A 21,496-nucleotide genomic window follows, 5' to 3' on the forward strand; every position below is an offset into this window, starting at 1 on the left:
GAATTTTATATTTAGACTTGGGTGCCATGCCCAGGTTATTGCATAATGTGTAATGTATATACATAATCCAAAAGCCAACAAAATCTGAAACCCAAAACACTTCTGGTCCCAAGCATTTCAGATAAGGTTTTCTCAACCTGAATAGATTTTATTCTTAACCTCTAGCATTAGAAATAAAAATGGAGCCAATATGAAGCATTTATACAGATTATTCTAAAATTGATTCATTTGCAGGTTATTGCAAGTGTTTTGAGGAATTTGTCTTGGCGAGCAGATGTAAATAGTAAAAAGACATTACGGGAAGTTGGAAGTGTAAAAGCGTTGATGGAATGTGCTTTGGATGTTAAAAAGGTACCCTTGAAAATACTTAGTACTGTAATATGGATTCGTGTTTAACTTTTTTTTTGCCACCTTCTCCATACTTCTTCCCCACCCCTTGCCAGATTTCCTAATTTCTGACCTGTTTATTGCCATTGTTTTAGTTCAGACTCCTAAAGTATTAAAGGGGAAAGCTTGTATATGGTAGCTTAGTCAGGGTTTCTCAGCTCCAGCATTGTAAACTTTTTTGACCCAGATAATTCTTTGTTTTAGGGGGCCAACCTACGCATTGTAGGATATTTTGCAGCATCTATAGCCTTTGCCCACTAGCTACCAGCACACCATCCCTCTGTTCCCCACAGGTGTGACAATCAGAAAGATTTCCAGACATTGCTAAATGTCCCTTAAGAAGAAGGGACAGAATCACTCTTGAGAATCTCTGTTGTATTACTTTCGAGCTCTCCAAATTTAAAAATTCCCCAAAGTCCTCAAAGTTTAATGATCAATAGGAAACTCCAAATAATAATTTCTTTCTAGAAGGAGATATCTCCAGATAGGGTATCTATTTCAGAAACTAAACTAATTATAAAAAAAAATAAATAAACTTGAAATCTGAGAGCAACCAAGCAAGTCCTCTTAGCCAAACTGGGCTTCCTTGACCCAACTGATCTGAGACCCATACATAGCCTACATTTTCTTCTTCAAAACTTTCCTTTTCAGAGAGGGTGAAGAGTTTTTGTTTTTCACTGTATATTTAGTTATGTATTTTTAGTGAAGTCTATTTTTTACCTGGAAGACACTGAAAACTTCTTACGAGAAAAATATTCAACTAAATTACTAGTGATAAAGATAATATCAGATATGCTTGGGGTCTGCATAAAGATACCTTTAAAGCTACTGAAAGGAACTGGACATAGTGGTGCATGCCTCTAATTACAGCTACTTGGGAGGCTGAGGCAGGACAATCAAAAGTTCAAGGCCAGCCTGGGCAACTTCAAAAGACCCTGTCTCAAAACAAAAAGGGCCAGGGATGTAGCTTAGTGGTAGAGTGCCCCCTGTGTTCAATTCCCTGTAGTGCAGAAAAATAAAATAAAATTGAGAAGACTAACACTTCAGAAAAGAAGTTATATTAATGACCACCAAGCACTAGAAAAGATACATGAAATCCTTAGTTCTAAGGTAAATGCAAACTAAAACTATGATGAGATACCATTACACATATCATATTGGTTAAAGTTTAAAATTGGATCAAGTGTTATAAGGATGTTGAACAGTAGAGATCTTAAACACTGCTGGTAGGAATGAGAAATGGTATTACCACTTTAAAAAATATTTGGCAGTGTTTTTAAGTTAAACATACACCTGCCATATGACCCAGCCTTTGCACTCCTCTAAATGTTTTACCCAAGAGGAACAAAAACTGATGTTCACACACAGACCTACAAATGAATGTTCATAGTAATTTTGTTTGTGATAGCAAAAATTAGAAATCACTCTAATGGCTATCAGCAGATTAATGGTAAACAAGTTGTGGAATATCCATACAATGAAATTCGACTCAGTTATAAAAAAGAATTTAGTAGCCAAGCTGTTGAGGAGGCTAAAGTGGGAGGATCTTTTGAGCCAGTTGTTCAAGACCGACTTGGACAACCATGACCTAAAGATCTACATACAACTTTAATTGATACAGACTTAAAAGGCTAGATTAAAAGATAACATCCTACTGAAAAACACAGAAGACCATGATAAATGGAAAGATTTGTCCTTTTCCTGAAAAAGAACAGTATTTTAAATAAAGACCATTACACCCTAAAATCATCTGTAAATTTTTTTTTTTTTTTTTTTTTTAAGTTTTTCTGTGTTACTCAGGCTGATCTCAAACTTCTGGGCTTAAGTAATCCTTTTGCCTCAGCTTCCCAAGTAGCTGGCTTACAGTTGTGCACAACCATGCCCACCTTTTTATCTGTAATTTTTTTAAAGTAAGGTCAGTTTTGGAAAAACTAGAAGTTGCTATTATACAATTTTGATTTGGACTTCCTGGTTAACAATATTAGAGTTCATTAGTTTCCTCTTTCTCAACATTTAATGCAGTTGTCATTGTGAATGTGCTTTTTATAATTGGTCATTGATTCCCTTTCAGCTTCATTTACTACTACCCATGACCAAGAATCAGGACTTTCTCCTAATTCCCCTGCATGTACAGCACTTTTAACTCTGTTCAGCTAGCTGAACACATTGAACCTTTCCTTTATTGTACTCTGTGCCCCAAATTTTATTGGTTATTTAAAAATACGAGTACTTTACTCTTGCTTTCTATATCATCTGTCCTGAATCCTCCTTTTCTGTTTCAACTATATAAGAAGCCCAGTCTTTTGAAAATGAAAATAAAAATTCTCTACGACTTCTAACTACTACAGTGCTTCTTTTCCTGTAACAATCAAAGCCCTGAACAAGTCGCTTTTTTCATTTAATTGGTCATACCATCTTCAATGTGTCCTGATTTTACTTTTGCTACATCCCTTTTCCAGGTTACAAATTCTGGATTTATAGATTTTATTCATTTTTTCTTTTCTACCTTTACCTGTATTTTATACTTTATGATCATTCAACTTGCTGAAACTCCTCCCTTTGTTTTTACTACCTGTATTTCCAACTTATAATCATTTTGTCTTTGTCATTTTGTGTGTGTGTGGGCATGTGGGTGTGGGCATGTATGCATGCACATATGCACACTGGGGATTGAGCCTAGGGTCTAGTATATGCTAAGCATGCATTCTACCACTGCACCACATCCCTAACTCCTAATCATTTCTTATTTTCTCCTCCATTTTGAACTGTAAAACTTCTTTGAAACAAAACTCTTAGCCTTTGACATGTAGTCTCACAGAGTACAACTTGTTCCCTCATCTGGGTAAATTGCAGTTTGACTCACTGCTGTAAATTCTTGACATTTTTCCTGTTCTCAGAAGCTTAAAATGTCCCACCTTTACTTTAATCACATTGCAGTTGAAATTAAGTTCTTCTCATATCTGAATTGTTGAAGCATTTCTTTCCTGCCTCTTTCTGTCTCTCTGATAAGCAGTATCTACACCTGCTCCAATATTGTTTCATTCACTTAATTTCTTGATAAAGAGAATAAGGTACTTAGCAACTTTTTGGTTTAGTCCCATAATGTTTGCTGTGGCATTCAAAGCCTATATTTTAACTCTCTCAACTTACTTTCCATTGTTCCCAGCATGGGCTTTGATCTCCTTTGTGTCTTTCTGCTCTTCAATCCCTCCTTCCTGATTCTTTTTGGTTTTGGTACTATGTATTGAACTCAGGGTTATAGGTGTATGCCACCGCACCCAGCCTTCCTCCCTGATTTCTACTTCCATACTTTTTTCTTTTTTTGGTACTGGGGATTGAACCCAGGAGTGCTCAACCACTGAGCCACATCCCCAACCCTTTTTATATTTTATTTAAGGCAGGGTCTTCTTAAGTTGTTGAGACTGGCTTTGAACTCGAGATCCTCCTGCCTCCAGTGGGATTACAGGTGTGCACCACCACACCCGGCCTCTACTTCCATTACCTTTTGCCATATCTTTTATCATTCTACTTCCCCTGCCAGGAGACACTGTTTTCTCTTTTCTATGAATGTACAGGTCTTATCCTTCTACAGAACTGTCTTCTTGGACTGGGACTATAGCTCAGTGGCAGAGGTTGCCTAGCATGTGTGAGGCATTGGGTTCTATCCTTAGCACCACATAAAAATAAAATAAAGGTATTATGTACATTTACAACTAAAAGTATTTTTTTAAAAAAGAACTGTCTTCTCCATAGAATATTTTATTTATTAAATTCAGGCCGCAGTAATCTTTTAGAGCACCTTGTTATTTTTTTATGATTTGAAGTGCCTCTATGATAGGCCCATAGTAGATTTTTAATGAATGTTCTTTGTGAGATAAGAAGAAAGACTGACATCAGAATCATGGGAAATTGTGACCAAAATAATCTTTAATTGCATATCAAAGTGTTTCTATGACAATTGCAGTTTGACAGTTTACTATGATATTGTATATTAGGGAGTTTTGACTTTTTGTAATTAGTTTGCATCTTTGAGACATTTTTCCAGTATCCTTTCTTCTTTTCATAAGTTACATTGTTACTTTTGGATCAACCACATATAGACATTTATGTATGTTTTTAATACAAATGGAATTATGTATATACTGCTCTGCAAATTGCTCTTGTCATTTAACAGTACTTCTAAGATATCTTTCCCTATCTCCCCAACAGCTGGGGAAGCTGAAGCAGGAGGGTGGCAAGTTCTAGGTCAAACTGGGAAACTTAGTGAGACCCTGTCTATAAATTAAAAGGGGATGTAACTCAGTGGTAGAATGCCCTGGGTTCAATCCCCAGTACCACAGGCAGGGAAAAACATTTTCCTTATCCATATATAGTAATAGAGGTTTTTTAAATTTAGTTTCCATTATTCTGAAAATGTTATCTTTTCATAATGTGTATCAATTATGTTTTATTATATGTAAGTTCTTGTAAGATGTATATATCATTTAAACAGAGGGAAGGTCATTAATTTCATATTGTGTTGTGCTTAATTTGGGATGTTACTTAAATTTTTACTTGATATTTTATGAAAGTTTTTCTAAATGAAAAGTTCCTAATAATTTACCAGCGAGTAACTCGGGAGACTGAGGCAGGAAGATCACAAGTTTAAAACCAGCCTCATCAACTTAGCGAGACCCTCAGCAGCTTAGCAAAATAAAAAATAAAAAGGGGTGGGATGTGGCTTAGTGGTAGAACACCCCTGGGTTCAATCCCTGATACCAAAAAATTTTTAAAAACAATTTTACCAGTGGAGATTGGACAACTGGGGAGATCAAAAAACAAACTTTCTTCAGTAGAAATAAGTATAGATCCATCTCACCCCAATTAGAATGGCAATTATCAAGAATACAAGCAACAATAGGTGTTGGAGAGGAGGTGGGGAAAAAGGTGCACTCATACATTGCTGGTGGGGCTGCAAATTAGTGCAGCCACTCTGGAAAGCAGTATGGAGATTCCTTAGAAAACTTGGAATGGACCCACCATTTGACCCAGCTATCCCACTCCTCGGCCTATACCCAAAGAACTTAAAATCAGCATACTGCAGAGATACAGCCACATCAATGTTCATAGCTGCTCAATTCACAATAGCCAGACTGTGGAACCAACCTAGATGTCCTTCAGTTGATGAATGGATAAAGAAACTGTGGTATATATATACAGTGGAATATTACTCAGCTATAAAGAATAATAAAATTATGGCATTTGCAGGCAAATAGATGAAATCGAAGAATATCATGCTAAGTGAGATAAGCCAATCTCAAAAATCCAAAAGACAAATGCTCTCACTGATAAGCAGATTATGACACATAAGGGGGGTGGAAGGGGGGCAAGAATGGAGGAAGGAGTGACTGTACAGAGGGAAAAGAGGGGTGGGAGGGGTGGGAGGGAAGGAAAAAATAACAGAATGAATCAAACCTCATTACCCTATGTGAATGTATGATTACGCAAATGATATGCTGTTACTCCATGTACAAACAGAAACAACATGTATTCCATTTGTTTACAATAAAAATAAATTTTAAAAAAAGAAATAAGTATAGAAATTATGAAAAACAAATTCTAGTTCTAATTAGATGATACATATTCTGTTTTTTAATAGGAATCAACCCTCAAAAGCGTACTGAGTGCCTTATGGAATTTGTCAGCACATTGCACTGAGAATAAAGCTGATATATGTGCTGTAGATGGTGCGCTTGCGTTTTTGGTTGGCACTCTCACTTATCGGAGCCAGACAAATACTTTAGCCATTATTGAAAGTGGAGGTGGGATTTTGCGGAATGTATCCAGCTTGATAGCTACAAATGAGGACCACAGGTATATACAGAGTTCTATATTACTTTTAAATGAATTCATGTAGAATTCATTTCTTTGAAAAGTCCTAATTGTAAGCAGTGTTTTGTATAATTCTTAAAAAGTTCTAAACCAAAATAGACTTACTATAGTAAAAAGATAAATGTTAACCCCCAGTCTTACTCAGTCTGTTTATTCTAATAAAGTTCATAGTATCATAAAAGAGAATAGAAATACACAAATGTTAAGAGACATAGCCCAAAGGGAAAAAATGGCAGAATGAAAAGGGAAAAAATGGCAGAATGAATGAAACAACATTACCCTATGTAGATTTATGATTACACAAATGGTATGCCTTTACGCCATGTACAGACAGAGAAACAACATGTATCCCATTTGTTTACAATTTTATAATTTAAAAAAAAAAAAAAAAAAAAGAGACATAGCCCATGCATGGAGGAAAAAAATTAAAGTCACAAATATTAGAACAAAATCCTTTCCTGTTTATTAGTATGGCATAAAGGAATATGAAGCTTATTTAAAAAAAAAAAAAAAAAAAACAGCAAAAACGATGAGCTTGCATTTTTCCACTGGTGTGTTAACATCACTAATCATATTATTTTAACCACCAGCTAATCTACTAGGTCTCTAAAATCTGAAAGATCACTTCAGATTCAGGGCACACAATTTTTAAAACTTGGGTTCTATAATATGGCAACAAAAATATGAGTACATTCACAGCTTATCCATTTTTAAAATTTATCCAGTGTTGTTCCTCTGTATTTTCAAAAAGAGCATCAGGTTCTTTTAGTAGAAGAGCCTCGAAGAATATAAACATCTTGGGCTGGGGTTGTGGCTCAGTGGTAGAACACTTGTGTGAGACTCTGGGTTCAAACCTCAGCACCACATATAAATAAATAAAATAAAGGTCCATTGACAACTAAAATATATTTTTTTAAAAAAAGAATATAAGCATCCTTTTAAGTCTTTGGTGTAAAACTGCAAGCTTTATATCCCTTTCTGCTATACAAAAAATACTTTGTAAACTCAGTAAATACTCAGTTGACTACTGGACTATTGAGAGAAGACCACCACATTAAAGCTTATTGTGTATCCTTTCCAGTCTATTTTAAGGCTCCTTAAAGCAGAATATGCTGTCATTGAACTTCAGTTTGCCATGCATTAAACTAGCTATAGCTCTTAAGTCCCAGAGTTCATTATGTTGATTCTTAGCCCTTGTATTTATATGCTTTAAATGTTTTGAAAACCTTTACTTCACATTATTTTTCAAAGTAATGACAACATACACAATCTGCCAGAGAGCACTTGTAAGGGAGATAACATATCAGAAAATCAAACTGGAGACATAGAGATTACTCTAGAAAGTAGGTTTGCTGAAATGTACATAAAGTACGCTCCCTAACTACATAAAAATTCTATCAGTTCTGTTTACCTCTTCCAAGATATCAGTAGTCAACATTGTGGCTTGCATCTATAGATTAAATTACCACAAAGTTCCTGTTCAGTTTAAGATTTCATGATATATTTATGATCCTTAAATTGGAAAAGTGTCACCACATAAAAGAATAAATGTATCTCCTTCACACCCCCATCCCACCACTGAAAGTATTTTAAGCTATTAGATCAGATTAGAAAATGTAGAATGGATAGAAAAAAACACTTTCACTTCTTTTGGTCAATAAACACTGAACTAAGAACAAAAGATGTGGGATGCTTGGAATTTATAGAATAATTGGTACAATCATAACATGCCTATTATTAACTTTTAGTAGTTATCTTTAGATTTACTTGTTTTCTCTTACAGACTTTTTTGTTTTTATTCCAGGCAAATCCTAAGAGAGAACAACTGCCTACAAACCTTGTTACAGCACTTGAAATCTCACAGTTTGACAATAGTCAGTAATGCATGTGGAACTTTGTGGAATCTCTCGGCAAGAAATCCTAAAGACCAGGAAGCATTATGGGACATGGGGGCTGTTAGCATGCTCAAGAACCTCATTCATTCAAAGCACAAAATGATTGCTATGGGAAGTGCTGCAGCTTTAAGGAATCTCATGGCAAATAGACCTGCAAAATATAAGGATGCCAATATTATGTCTCCTGGTTCAAGCTTGCCATCTCTTCATGTTAGGAAACAAAAAGCCCTAGAAGCAGAATTAGATGCTCAGCATTTATCAGAAACTTTTGACAATATTGACAATTTAAGTCCTAAGGCATCTCATCGTAATAAGCAAAGACACAAGCAAAATCTTTATGGTGACTATGTTTTTGACACCAATCGACATGATGATAATAGGTCAGACAATTTTAATACTGGAAATATGACTGTTCTTTCACCATATTTAAATACAACAGTATTGCCCAGCTCCTCTTCATCAAGGGGGAGTTTAGATAGTTCCCGTTCTGAAAAAGATAGAAGTTTGGAAAGAGAGCGAGGAATTGGCCTAAGTAGTTACCACCCAACAACAGAAAATCCAGGAACCTCTTCAAAGCGAGGTTTGCCAATCTCAACCACCGCAGCTCAGATTGCCAAAGTCATGGAAGAAGTATCAGCCATTCATACCTCCCAGGAAGACAGAAGTTCTGGTTCTACCACCGAATTACATTGTGTGACAGATGAAAGGAATGCAGTAAGAAGAAGCTCCACTGCCCACACACACTCAAATACATACAATTTTACTAAGTCAGAAAATTCAAATAGGACATGCTCTATGCCTTACGCCAAATTGGAATATAAGAGATCTTCAAATGATAGTTTAAATAGTGTCAGTAGTAGTGATGGTTATGGTAAAAGAGGTCAAATGAAACCTTCAATTGAGTCCTATTCTGAAGATGATGAAAGTAAATTTTGCAGTTATGGTCAGTATCCAGCTGACCTAGCCCATAAAATACATAGTGCAAATCATATGGATGATAATGATGGAGAACTGGATACACCAATAAATTATAGTCTTAAATATTCAGATGAGCAGTTGAACTCTGGAAGGCAAAGTCCTTCACAGAATGAAAGATGGGCAAGACCAAAACACATAATAGAAGATGAAATAAAACAGAATGAGCAGAGACAATCAAGGAGTCAAAATACCACTTACCCTGTATATACTGAGAACACTGATGATAAACACCTTAAGTTCCAGCCACATTTTGGGCAGCAAGAATGTGTTTCCCCCTATAGGTCCAGGGGAACCAGTGGTTCAGAAACAAATCGAGTGGGTTCTGGTCATGGAATTAATCAAAATGTAAACCAGCCTTTATGTCAAGAAGATGACTATGAAGATGATAAGCCAACCAACTATAGTGAACGTTACTCTGAAGAAGAACAGCATGAGGAAGAGGAGAGACCAACAAATTATAGCATAAAATATAATGAAGAAAAGCATCATGTGGATCAGCCTATTGATTATAGTTTAAAATATGCCACTGACATTTCTTCCTCACAGAAACCCTCATTTCCATTCTCAAAGAGTTCATCTGCACAAAACACTAAAACTGAACACATCTCTTCAAACAGTGAGAAGGCATCCACACCTTCATCCAATGGCAAGAGGCAAAATCAGCTACATCCAAGTTCAGCACAGAGTAGAAATGGTCAGACTCAAAAAGCTACCACTTGTAAAGTTCCCTCTATCAACCAAGAAACAATTCAGACTTACTGTGTAGAAGACACCCCAATATGTTTTTCAAGGTGTAGTTCATTATCATCTTTGTCATCAGCAGAAGATGAAATAGGATGTGATCAGACAACACAGGAAACAGATTCTGCTAATACTCTGCAAATAGCAGAAATAAAAGAGAACAGTGTAACTAGATCAACTGAAGATCCTGTAAGTGAAGTTGCAACAGTGTCACAGCATGTTAGAACCAAACCCAGTCGACTCCAAGCTTCCAGTTTATCTTCAGAATCAACCAGGCACAAAGCTGTTGAATTTTCTTCAGGGGCCAAGTCTCCCTCTAAAAGTGGTGCTCAGACACCGAAAAGTCCACCAGAACACTATGTTCAGGAGACTCCACTCATGTTTAGCAGATGTACTTCTGTCAGTTCACTTGATAGTTTCGAGAGTCGTTCCATTGCCAGCTCTGTTCAGAGTGAACCATGCAGTGGAATGGTAAGTGGTATTATAAGCCCCAGTGACCTTCCAGATAGCCCTGGACAAACCATGCCACCAAGCAGAAGTAAAACCCCTCCCCCACCTCCTCAGACAGTTCAAACCAAGCGAGAGGTACCTAAAAATAAAGTACCTACTACTGAAAAGAGAGAGAGTGGACCTAAGCAAGCTGCTGTAAATGCTGCAGTTCAGAGGGTCCAGGTTCTTCCAGATGCTGATACTTTATTACATTTTGCCACAGAGAGTACTCCAGATGGATTTTCTTGTTCATCTAGCCTGAGTGCCCTGAGCCTCGATGAACCATTTATACAGAAAGATGTGGAGCTAAGAATAATGCCTCCAGTTCAGGAAAATGACAATGGGAATGAAACAGAACCAGAGCAGCCTGAAGAATCAAATGAAAACCAGGACAAAGAGGCAGAAAAAACTGTTGATTCTGAAAAAGATCTGCTAGATGATTCAGATGATGATGACATTGAAATATTAGAAGAATGTATTATTTCTGCTATGCCAACAAAGTCATCACGCAAAGCCAAAAAGCTAGCCCAGACTGCTTCAAAATTACCTCCACCTGTGGCAAGGAAACCAAGTCAGCTGCCTGTGTACAAACTTCTGCCATCACAAAACAGGTTACAGGCACAAAAGCATGTTAGTTTTACACCAGGAGATGATATGCCACGGGTATATTGTGTAGAAGGGACACCTATAAACTTTTCCACAGCTACATCTCTAAGTGATCTAACAATAGAATCCCCTCCAAATGAGTTAGCCACTGGAGAAGCGGTTAGAGCAGGGATGCAGTCAGGCGAATTTGAAAAACGAGATACCATTCCTACAGAAGGCAGAAGTACAGATGAGGATCAAAGAGGAAAAACCTCATCTGTAACTATGCCTGAATTGGATGACAGTAAAACAGAGGAAGGCGATATTCTTGCAGAATGCATTAATTCTGCTATGCCCAAAGGGAAAAGTCACAAGCCTTTCCGTGTGAAAAAGATAATGGACCAGGTCCAACAAGCATCTGTGTCTTCTTCTGGAACTAACAAAAATCAGATAGATAGTAAGAAAAAGAAGCCTACTTCACCAGTAAAACCTATACCACAAAACACTGAATATAGGACACGTGTGAAAAAGAATACAGACTCAAAAAATAACCTAAATGCTGAACAAACCTTTTCAGACAACAAAGATTCAAAGAAACAGAACTTGAAAACTAATTCTAAGGACTTCAATGATAAGCTACCAAATAATGAAGATCGAGTTAGAGGAAGTTTTACTTTTGATTCACCTCATCATTACACCCCTATTGAAGGAACTCCTTATTGTTTTTCACGAAATGATTCTTTGAGTTCTCTAGACTTTGATGATGATGATGTTGACCTTTCCAGGGAAAAGGCAGAATTAAGAAAGGGGAAAGATAATAAGGAATCAGAAGCTAAAGTTACCAGCCACGCAGAACCAACATCAAGTCAACAATCATCTAATAAGTCACAAGCTGTTACAAAACATCCAATAAGTCGAGGCCAGTCTAAACCCATACTGCAAAAGCAACCCACTTTTCCTCAGTCATCCAAAGATATACCAGATAGAGGGGCAGCAACTGATGAAAAATTACAGAATTTTGCTATTGAAAACACACCAGTTTGCTTTTCTCGTAATTCCTCTCTAAGTTCTCTCAGTGACATTGACCAAGAAAACAACAACAACAAAGAAAGTGAACCTATCAAAGAGACTGTGCCTCCTGCCTCACAAGGAGAACCAAATAAACCCCAGGCATCAGGTTATGCTCCTAAATCATTTCACGTTGAGGATACTCCTGTTTGTTTCTCAAGAAACAGTTCTCTCAGTTCTCTTAGTATTGATTCTGAAGATGACCTGTTGCAGGAATGTATAAGTTCTGCAATGCCAAAAAAGAAAAGGCCTTCAAGACTCAAGGGTGATAATGAAAAGCACAGTCCCAGAAATATGGGTGGCATATTAGCTGAAGATTTGACACTTGATTTGAAAGATATACAGAAACCAGATTCAGAGCATGGTTTATCCCCTGATTCAGAAAATTTTGATTGGAAAGCTATTCAGGAAGGTGCAAATTCCATAGTGAGTAGTTTGCATCAAGCTGCTGCTGCTGCATGTTTATCTAGACAAGCTTCATCTGATTCAGATTCCATTCTTTCACTGAAATCAGGAATCTCTCTGGGATCACCTTTTCATCTTACACCTGATCAAGAGGAAAAACCCTTCACAGGAAATAAAGGCCCACGAATTCTTAAGCCTGGGGAGAAAAGTACATTGGAAACAAAAAAAATAGAATCTGAAAATAAAGGAATCAAAGGAGGAAAAAAAGTTTATAAAAGCTTGATTACTGGAAAAGTTCGATCTAATTCAGAAATTTCCAGCCAAATGAAACAGCCCCTTCAAACAAACATGCCTTCAATCTCTCGAGGTAGGACAATGATTCATATTCCAGGAGTTCGAAATAGCTCCTCAAGTACAAGCCCCGTTTCTAAAAAAGGCCCACCCCTTAAGACTCCAGCCTCCAAAAGCCCTAGTGAAGGTCAAGCAGCCACCACTTCCCCTAGAGGAGCCAAGCCATCAGTGAAATCAGAGTTAAGCCCTGTTACCAGGCAGACTTCTCAAATAGGTGGGACAAATAAAGGGTCTTCTAGATCAGGATCGAGAGATTCTACTCCTTCAAGACCTGCCCAGCAACCATTAACTAGACCTATGCAGTCTCCAGGGAGAAACTCAATTTCGCCTGGTAGAAATGGAATAAGCCCTCCTAACAAATTATCTCAACTCCCTAGAACATCATCCCCTAGTACTGCTTCAACTAAGTCTTCAGGTTCTGGGAAAATGTCATATACATCGCCAGGCAGACAGATGAGCCAACAAAACCTTACCAAACAAACAGGCTTATCCAAGAATACCAGTAGTATCCCAAGAAGTGAGTCTGCCTCCAAAGGACTAAATCAGATGAATAATAGCAATGGATCCAGTAAAAAGGTAGAACTTTCTAGAATGTCTTCAACTAAATCAAGTGGAAGTGAATCTGATCGATCAGAGAGACCTGTATTAGTACGTCAGTCTACTTTTATCAAAGAAGCTCCAAGCCCAACCTTAAGGAGAAAATTGGAGGAATCAGCTTCGTTTGAATCTCTTTCTCCATCTTCTAGACCAGATTCTCCCACTAGGTCTCAGGCACAAACACCAGTTTTAAGCCCTTCCCTTCCTGATATGTCTCTCTCTACACACTCATCTGTTCAGGCTGGTGGATGGCGAAAACTTCCACCCAATCTCAGTCCTACTATAGAATATAATGATGGAAGACCAACAAAGCGTCATGACATAGCACGCTCCCATTCTGAAAGTCCTTCCAGACTTCCAATCAACAGATCAGGAACCTGGAAACGTGAGCATAGCAAACATTCATCATCCCTTCCTCGAGTAAGCACTTGGAGAAGAACTGGAAGCTCGTCTTCAATTCTTTCTGCTTCATCAGAGTCCAGTGAAAAAGCAAAAAGTGAGGATGAAAAACATGTAAACTCTACTTCAGGGACAAAACAAACTAAAGAAAACCAAGTATCCACAAAAGGAACATGGAGAAAAATAAAAGAAAGTGAAATTTCTCCCACAAATATTACTTCTCAGAACACTTCCTTAGGTGCTACAAATGGTGCTGAATCAAAAACTCTAATTTATCAGATGGCACCTGCTGTTTCTAAAACAGAGGATGTTTGGGTGAGAATTGAGGACTGTCCCATTAACAACCCTAGATCCGGAAGGTCTCCCACAGGTAATACTCCCCCAGTGATTGATAGTGTTTCAGAAAAGGGAAATCCAAATGTGAAAGATTTAAAAGATAATCAGGGAAAACAAAATGTGGGTAATGGGAGTGCCTCCATGCACACCATGGGTTTGGAAAACCGCCTGAACTCCTTTATTCAGGTAGATGCCCCAGACCAAAAAGGAACTGAGACAAAACAAGGACAAAGTAATCCTGTTCCTGCAGCAGAGACCAGTGAAAGCTCTGTAGCAGAGCGTACCCCTTTTAGTTCAAGCAGCTCAAGTAAACACAGTTCACCTAGTGGAACTGTTGCTGCCAGAGTGACTCCTTTTAATTACAACCCAAGTCCTAGGAAAAGCAGCGCAGATAGCACTTCAGCTCGGCCATCTCAGATCCCAACACCAGTGAATAACACCACCAAGAAACGAGATTCAAAAACTGACAGCACCGAATCCAGTGGAACTCAAAGTCCTAAGCGCCATTCTGGGTCTTACCTTGTGACATCTGTTTAAAAGAGCTGGAAGAACAAACCTTAGAAAATTAGATGCTGATTACAACTGCTATATAGAAATTTTGTTTTAAATGATACTTTAAAGGATTGAAAATTTTTGTAAATAGGTTTGATTCTTGTTAGAGGGTTTATGTTCAGGAAGCCATATTTGATAGAGTACACTTTGTCTTCACTGGTCATACTTTGGGAGGCACTCTTGATAAGGAAAAACGTGGTAAAGCCAAGTATATTTGTACAGTATGTTTTACATGTATTTAAATAGCATCCATCCCATTATCCTTTAGTTATCGCTCGTCTTAAAATAATGAACACTACAGATAGAAAATATATATTGCTGTTATCAATCATTTCTAGATTATAAACTAAACTTACATCAGGGAGAAATTGGTATTTATGCAAAAAAATTGTTTTAGTCCTTGTGAGTCCATCTGACTTCATAATTAATCATGTGGCTGTGAAATTCACAGTAATATGGTTCCAATGAATAAGTTTACCCAGCCTGCTTTGCTTTACTGCATGAAGAAAATGATGGTTCAGTTTCAGAAGTTATGATTAACAGTTTCGTGGTCACATGATGTGCATAGAGATAGCTACAGTGTAACAATTCACACTATTTTGTGCTCAAAAAAAAAAAATCTGTGTAACTGTAAAACATTGAATGAAATTATTTTACCTGAACTAGATTTTATCTGAAAGTAGGTAGAATTTTTGCTATGCTGTAACTGTTGTACATTCTGGTATTTGAGGTGAGATGGCTGCTCTTTTATTAATGAGACATGAATTGTGTCTCAACAGAAACTAAATGAACGTTGCAGAATAAATTATTGCTGTATGTAAACTATTACTGAAATTGGTATTTGTTTGAAGGGTTTTATTTCACATTTGTATTAATAATTGTCTTAAAAGGGCCTCTTTAAAAACCTTATATAAATTTTTTCTTCAAATTCTATGCATTAAGAGTAAAATTCTTCTTACTGTAATAAAAACAATTGAAGAAGACTGTTAGCACTTAACCATTACTAAAATTTAATTTTTCTTTATGTGATTAGCACTTCTTCAATATTCAGTATTTTTCCACCTTTTTTTCCCCCCTTACTCCACTGGAACTCAGTTAAAACAAATGCATATATAACAATGTCTGCCTAGCACAGGACTAGGCATTGAACATAATAGGCCAACATAAGTATTCACTTTTCTTAAAAGAATTCTATACTTGAAATCTTGATTGTCTTTAGGTACAAGTAGTTTCTTCCAGGCTCTACAATGTAACTGTCTCCTCTTCATCTTTTCCCTGTTGCTCCTGGGTCTAAAATGTACACTGTATTTCACCCTATATGTTAAGGCATATTTTCTGCCTCCAAGTATAATCAGTACTTTGCCATATTCAGAAAATACAAATCACATGAAACTTCAAAAGTAGATGTAATGCCATCAAGATACTCAAAAGAGGCCCTGGTATTGGGAAAAAGAAAAAATTCAGAAGAGTATTTAAATATCCCTACTTGTTAAGGAAACTTTATTTTTGATGGGTGCAGTTGTTGGTGGCGGGGGCTGGGGGGTGAAATACCCACTTCCTCATACTGACCTCAGGGGGAGCCCTATTTCATGAAGTTTCTATACTGATAGCAAAGATAGTCCTTAATATATCTTCCCTGAGTTCTAAAAGATCAAAGGTGACTATGATGATAAATTCTCATATTTATTGAATAAATGAAAGGTTTATTTTAATGATAAAATTCATGCACTCTACATTTGGAGAAGATAAAGGATTTTTAGGCATGGTGGGGCATTGGGAAGAGGAGGTGATGGGGTCGGGAGTATGCATACCTACCTGGTGCCCTTGAAATCATATCATTTAATTATCAACCTCTTACCTGTATTTATAACTTACAGGTAATGAGACTTTTTTTAAAAAACTAAAGTGCCAGATAAGTACCATGATTTGAACTAAAGCATTTTACTCCAAAGCCCATAATCTTTCCACTGCTCCACTTTGTAAACACCTCAATTTATTTATCTTTGGAATCTATTTAAATTTTTGTCAAAACTTATCTGAAATTGTTTATGAATAATATTCTATATTGTTCTCAAAACTGCCATAAACAACAGGGATACAATGTGTCTAGGTCATATCTGTTTTTGTCTGAATTATTATTGCATGCCAGTTTTTATAAACCTCTTCAAATATTTTTGTGGGAAGAGATGGAGTATTAGTTAATTAGAATAAAGTTGCCTTTTAATTCAAGTTTAAAAAAAAAAGTATCATCATGTTGGGAATGAAACAAGAGTCCCTTCTATATGCAAAAATACTCTGGAATTCCTGTGGGCAACACTACTGGGAGGAGAACCAGTCTATATTTTCCCTTGAAAAAAAGGTCACCGGATGAGAAACTCTAGTTAAGAGATAATGGCTCTGAATCAGTAAAGGGACAAATCACTTCTACTTTGAGACACTGGCATTAGGATGCTACCAAAACTGAGAGCAAGCCAAATACTCCCAGTTTATACTTACTAAAATTGGCCTACTAAGACCAATGTTGGAGATTTGTCAGTAATTGTGATGGCTATTAAAAGGCAGGGGTGGGGGATTGTCAGTGCCCTATTTAGCTGTGGACTGAAACAAATCCTAAGACAATGGTTTTTCAAACAAGGGTGCATTTGAATCTCAGTGCTTAATTATGATACAGTTGGGCCACACCCCCATAATTGGAATGAGTAGGTTTGGAGTGGGCCCCAAGAATTTGCATCTTAAATTCAAAGTTGCTGCTGGTGCTGCTGGTCCAGAGGTCAATACTTAAGAGAATTACTGTCCTCAGTTACCACATTGAAGCTCTCTGATGATTGCCTTGGGCTCCAGAAATTCAACAACTGGACCTTTAATCTACCAACAAATTCTTTCTCTAGACCTAAGACTTGATTGAATATTGAGCTGTTCAATCTGATAAGGAATACCAGACATGAATGAACAAGTAATTTTGAACACTACTACTTCTGAAGGATCAGCTAATAATATTTCCTTTGAAACAGTTATTGTAAAAGCCAAAATATCTGATTTGAAATGGCAGTAATATTAGAAAAGATTGAAAATGGGAACTTTGAGATGAGGGAAAATTGGTTTCAGATTGAAATATCAACATACTATGAATGTGGTATAATCAGTGGTCAAATCAGTCTGATAATTGAGGATAAACTTTACATATTACTGGGGCACTGGAAGTTTATGAGGGACATAATGAAAAATAAATTCTGTAAGGAACAAATAGTACAGTCAAATTTTTTCTTGATTATGTAAAATATGGATCATGTTACTGCAAAGTTAATTAAATGAAAGGATGAGTCCATTGCTGATGGGAGCCAGTTGCACTATATCTGAATTTATATAATCACACTGGGTTTCTTTTCATCTAAGAAAGGAAAAGAATGGAGTGCCAGAATGCAAAAGTAAATTGCCCAGAGCTGAAGAAAGATTCGAGTAGTAAGATGGGTAAAATTTACCAAACAAAAATGATTTTTTAAGTCACAGTGGCTGAACTAGAGAGTATAATTTTTTTTCTTTTCTACTAAGCATATTTCCCTAATAATTATGCTGAGTTTAAAATACTACTTTGTAATGTTGAAGCTTATGAACTGTGGCTCCTGTAAACCCCAGGTTATTTTCCTACTGTTATGAATTCTGTGGTCTATAAGTATATTCTGCTTTTTGTTAGGCCATTGATGCTTCTTTTAACCTGTATGTTCTATATGTATAATACTGTTCTTGGTGCTAAATATACTTTCTTTTCTCTGATATTCAGGGTAATTTTTTCTCTACATTTACAACTATTCACTTACTTTCTTGAAGTTATCTGATTGTTACTTTATTTTATTAAAAATGTTCGATGTATAATACAGAAAGGTAACCACTGAATATAAAGCAACACTAGTGAGGAATGACTATTGAAAGAAATGCCAGACATTTCCCACCCTACTTACACTACCTATTAGAATCCAAAGACTTTTAAGGCCTGGCTTTAAAAATCAAAAACAAAACAAAACAAAAAAACCCTTGGCTAGTCACTTTGAAATAAGTTGTCACAAAGAAAATTTCTGGCTGGGGGAGTTGGAAGTTCATGTAGACTCAAGGATGATTACTACGATTGGCATCATGGAGCTTAATATAACAGGAAGCAGCCAGTAGAAAAAGAGGATATAGGAACACATTCAGGAGAGAAAGAGCACTGAGCCACCTCAGTCCCTGCCATTTCTGAGACCTAGTTCTACTTTTCCCCAGTTGGCATTTGTCAGGCTCAGGATATAGCTCAGTTGGTAGTGTGTGTGCCTCATGTACACAAAAGACCCTGGGTTCAATCCCCAGCACGAGACACAACAAACACATACACAAACAAAAAAGCCCAATTTGTTCCTGGACTAACCTGAAACTTAATAGAAAACCTCATTTAGATGCATCTTAGTGAGTCTTAGGTTTCAAGATAGAGGAAAACTATTTTTTTGTTTTGTTTACTTTGGGGGGTTGTTTTGGCACCAAGGATTGAACTCAGGGATCACTGAACTACATCCCATGCCCTTTTGCCCTTTTAATTTATTTTTTCTGGGGTGGGGGAATGAGAAAGGGTCTTACTAAATAACTTACTGCCTCATTAAAGTTGCTGAGGCTGGCCTCAAACTTGCAGTCCTCCTGCCTCAGCTTCCCGAGTCACAGAGATTACAGTTATGTACCACTATGCCCAGCTAGAGAAAAATGTAAAAATATTAGTGAAAAGAAATAGGTTGTCTTTCAAAAAAAAAAAATCAGATTTCTGCAACACCAAATGGCAAAGAAGCACCACAAAACAGTGAAACAACATATGCAGCATTCAGAAACAAACAAAGTCTACCTAAGAATTCTGAGGCAAGCCAAACATTTCATTGAAATGAAGTACTTTTTTCATTTAGGATTCCTAAAGTTGTTGGGGATGGGGAGGAAGATCTCTAAATGACAGGACACTTATTTAAAGAATATTAGGTAGGGGCTGGAGTTGTAGCTCAGAGGTAGAGTGCTTGCCTAGCACGTGTGAGGTACTGGGTTCAATCCTCAGCACCACATAAAAAGAAATAAAAAATAAAGGTATTATGTTCATATACAACTAAAAAAATTTTTATAAAAAAATATTAGGTAGCTCTCGGGATCTGTCTGAGGGCTAGGTAATCTTGAAAACTACATGGGAAACAATATCCATACTGTGAGACTGCTTCAGTAAAAACCCACTTGCTGCTCCTAAACTCTGGTACCCCCTTGACATCATTTCAATAAGATTACATGAGGTGGGCTGGGGATATAGCTCAGTTGGTAGAGTGCTTGCCTTGCAAGCACAAGGCCCTGGGTTCAATCACCAGCACCACAAAAAAAATAAATAAAGGTTACATGAGGCAGTTCTGTCCTCATACTGCTTGCTTCTAAAGTGAAGTCTTACTTGGTTTGGCATGATTGGTAAAGGATACATTACATCCCTCTGTAGTCTGAGAAAGCCTATTATTGGTTTTTGAGTTTTGATTTGGTTTCTCCGTTAAGGAGACTGGATTCATAAAACATCAATTCCCCAAATCTTCAAGGGGCAAAGGCACTGGGCAACCAGAAACCAAGACATATTTCTGTCCCACTATCTCAGCTGCCCCAGCAATTAAAAATAAATGTAAAGGTATTAAGGAAACTGAGCAATAAAATTTCTAAACTTGAAAAAAAGTGTAAACAATTGTGGTCAGTCTGATAATGAATCGCACTGTAAATGTCCAACTAAAACAAAATTAAATGCTTAATAATTTTAATCTTAACTTCAAAATTATTCCAACACAAATAAGGAAACAAGTTAGAAGGTAGGGAAGTTGTGAAAACATACTAAATAAGAAATGTCAATAGACACTATGTTATTTTTAACTTGGAAAAATACGAATTTATTTTTTTTTAATTTAGTGGTAACCCCAAAGTTAAAAAGAAATGGATTTCTTGGGCTGGGGTTGTGACTCAGTGGTAGCATGCTTGTCTAGCACACGGGAGGCCCTGGGTTCCATCCTCAGCACTGCATAAAAATAAAGGTCCACCTATGACTAAAAAAAAAAAAAATATATATATGTATATTAAGAAGTCAATATCTCCATCTATTAGCTAGTAAATCATTAAAGATACTCAAATAAGATACTAAAGAACAAAGGGGAATTCAGGGAGAGTTAATCAAAGCATAAAGTTGAGGAACGGTACCAAGTTAATCACATACACTGTTTATATTTCATATCTTTGATTTTCTTTAGTTTGTTAATTTAGCTTGGCTGAAGTGTTTCCTGTTATTTTTTCAGAAAAGCTAAATTGGGGATATACTTTCTATTCTTGGTTTAAAATTTCTTTTGCCTCCACACTACGTATAATTTTGGTCACAATTCCTTTTCTGCAGAACTCTTGGCTTCTGATGTTTACTATTGCTGAAAAGTTTCAACCTTGGTCTGGGTTTTTAAATTATATATAAACTTGTTTCCTATTTGTATGTTTATAGGGTTTTGTTCTTAATCCTTATAAAAAATAAATTTTCCTAAGTCTAGCTGTTTGAGGTTGTTTTTCCCACAATCCTGTCTTTTAATAGTAAATACTTTTAAATCTTCAGCAAAAGTTTTATGTTATTTCTTTTATTATGGCTGCCCCTCCATCACTTTCTTTCTCTCACAAATCAAGCCTCTCTCCTTGTACAATATTTCAGCAATAGGGGCTGGGGAGATAGCTCAGTCGGTAGAGTGCTTGCCTTGTAAGCACAAGGCCCCGAGTTCCATCCCCAGCACCCAAAAAAAAAAAAAAGAAAAAAGAAAAAAAAATATTTCAGCAATAGTGTAGGGTTA

At 36.7% G+C, this 21,496-nt stretch overlaps 1 protein-coding gene across 12 annotated transcripts in view; it reads left to right on the forward strand.

Annotated features, from left to right (window-relative positions):
* Apc (APC regulator of WNT signaling pathway) overlaps positions 1-18,425 on the forward strand; it is a 137,779-nt gene extending 119,354 nt beyond the window's left edge. For all 12 annotated transcript variants that reach the window (XM_047555011.1, XM_047555015.1, XM_047555017.1 and 9 more), the window contains 3 exons: positions 235-351; positions 6,026-6,240; positions 8,063-18,425. In XM_047555011.1, coding sequence (XP_047410967.1) covers positions 235-351; positions 6,026-6,240; positions 8,063-14,639 — 6,909 coding nt within the window. In that variant the 3' untranslated portion in view covers positions 14,640-18,425. The remainder of the gene's footprint in view (positions 1-234; positions 352-6,025; positions 6,241-8,062) is intronic.
* Positions 18,426-21,496: the final 3,071 nt, after the last annotated feature.

Source organism: Sciurus carolinensis, chromosome 6 (assembly GCF_902686445.1).
Source record: "Sciurus carolinensis chromosome 6, mSciCar1.2, whole genome shotgun sequence".
In the NCBI taxonomy this organism is placed as follows: Eukaryota; Metazoa; Chordata; class Mammalia; order Rodentia; family Sciuridae; genus Sciurus; species Sciurus carolinensis.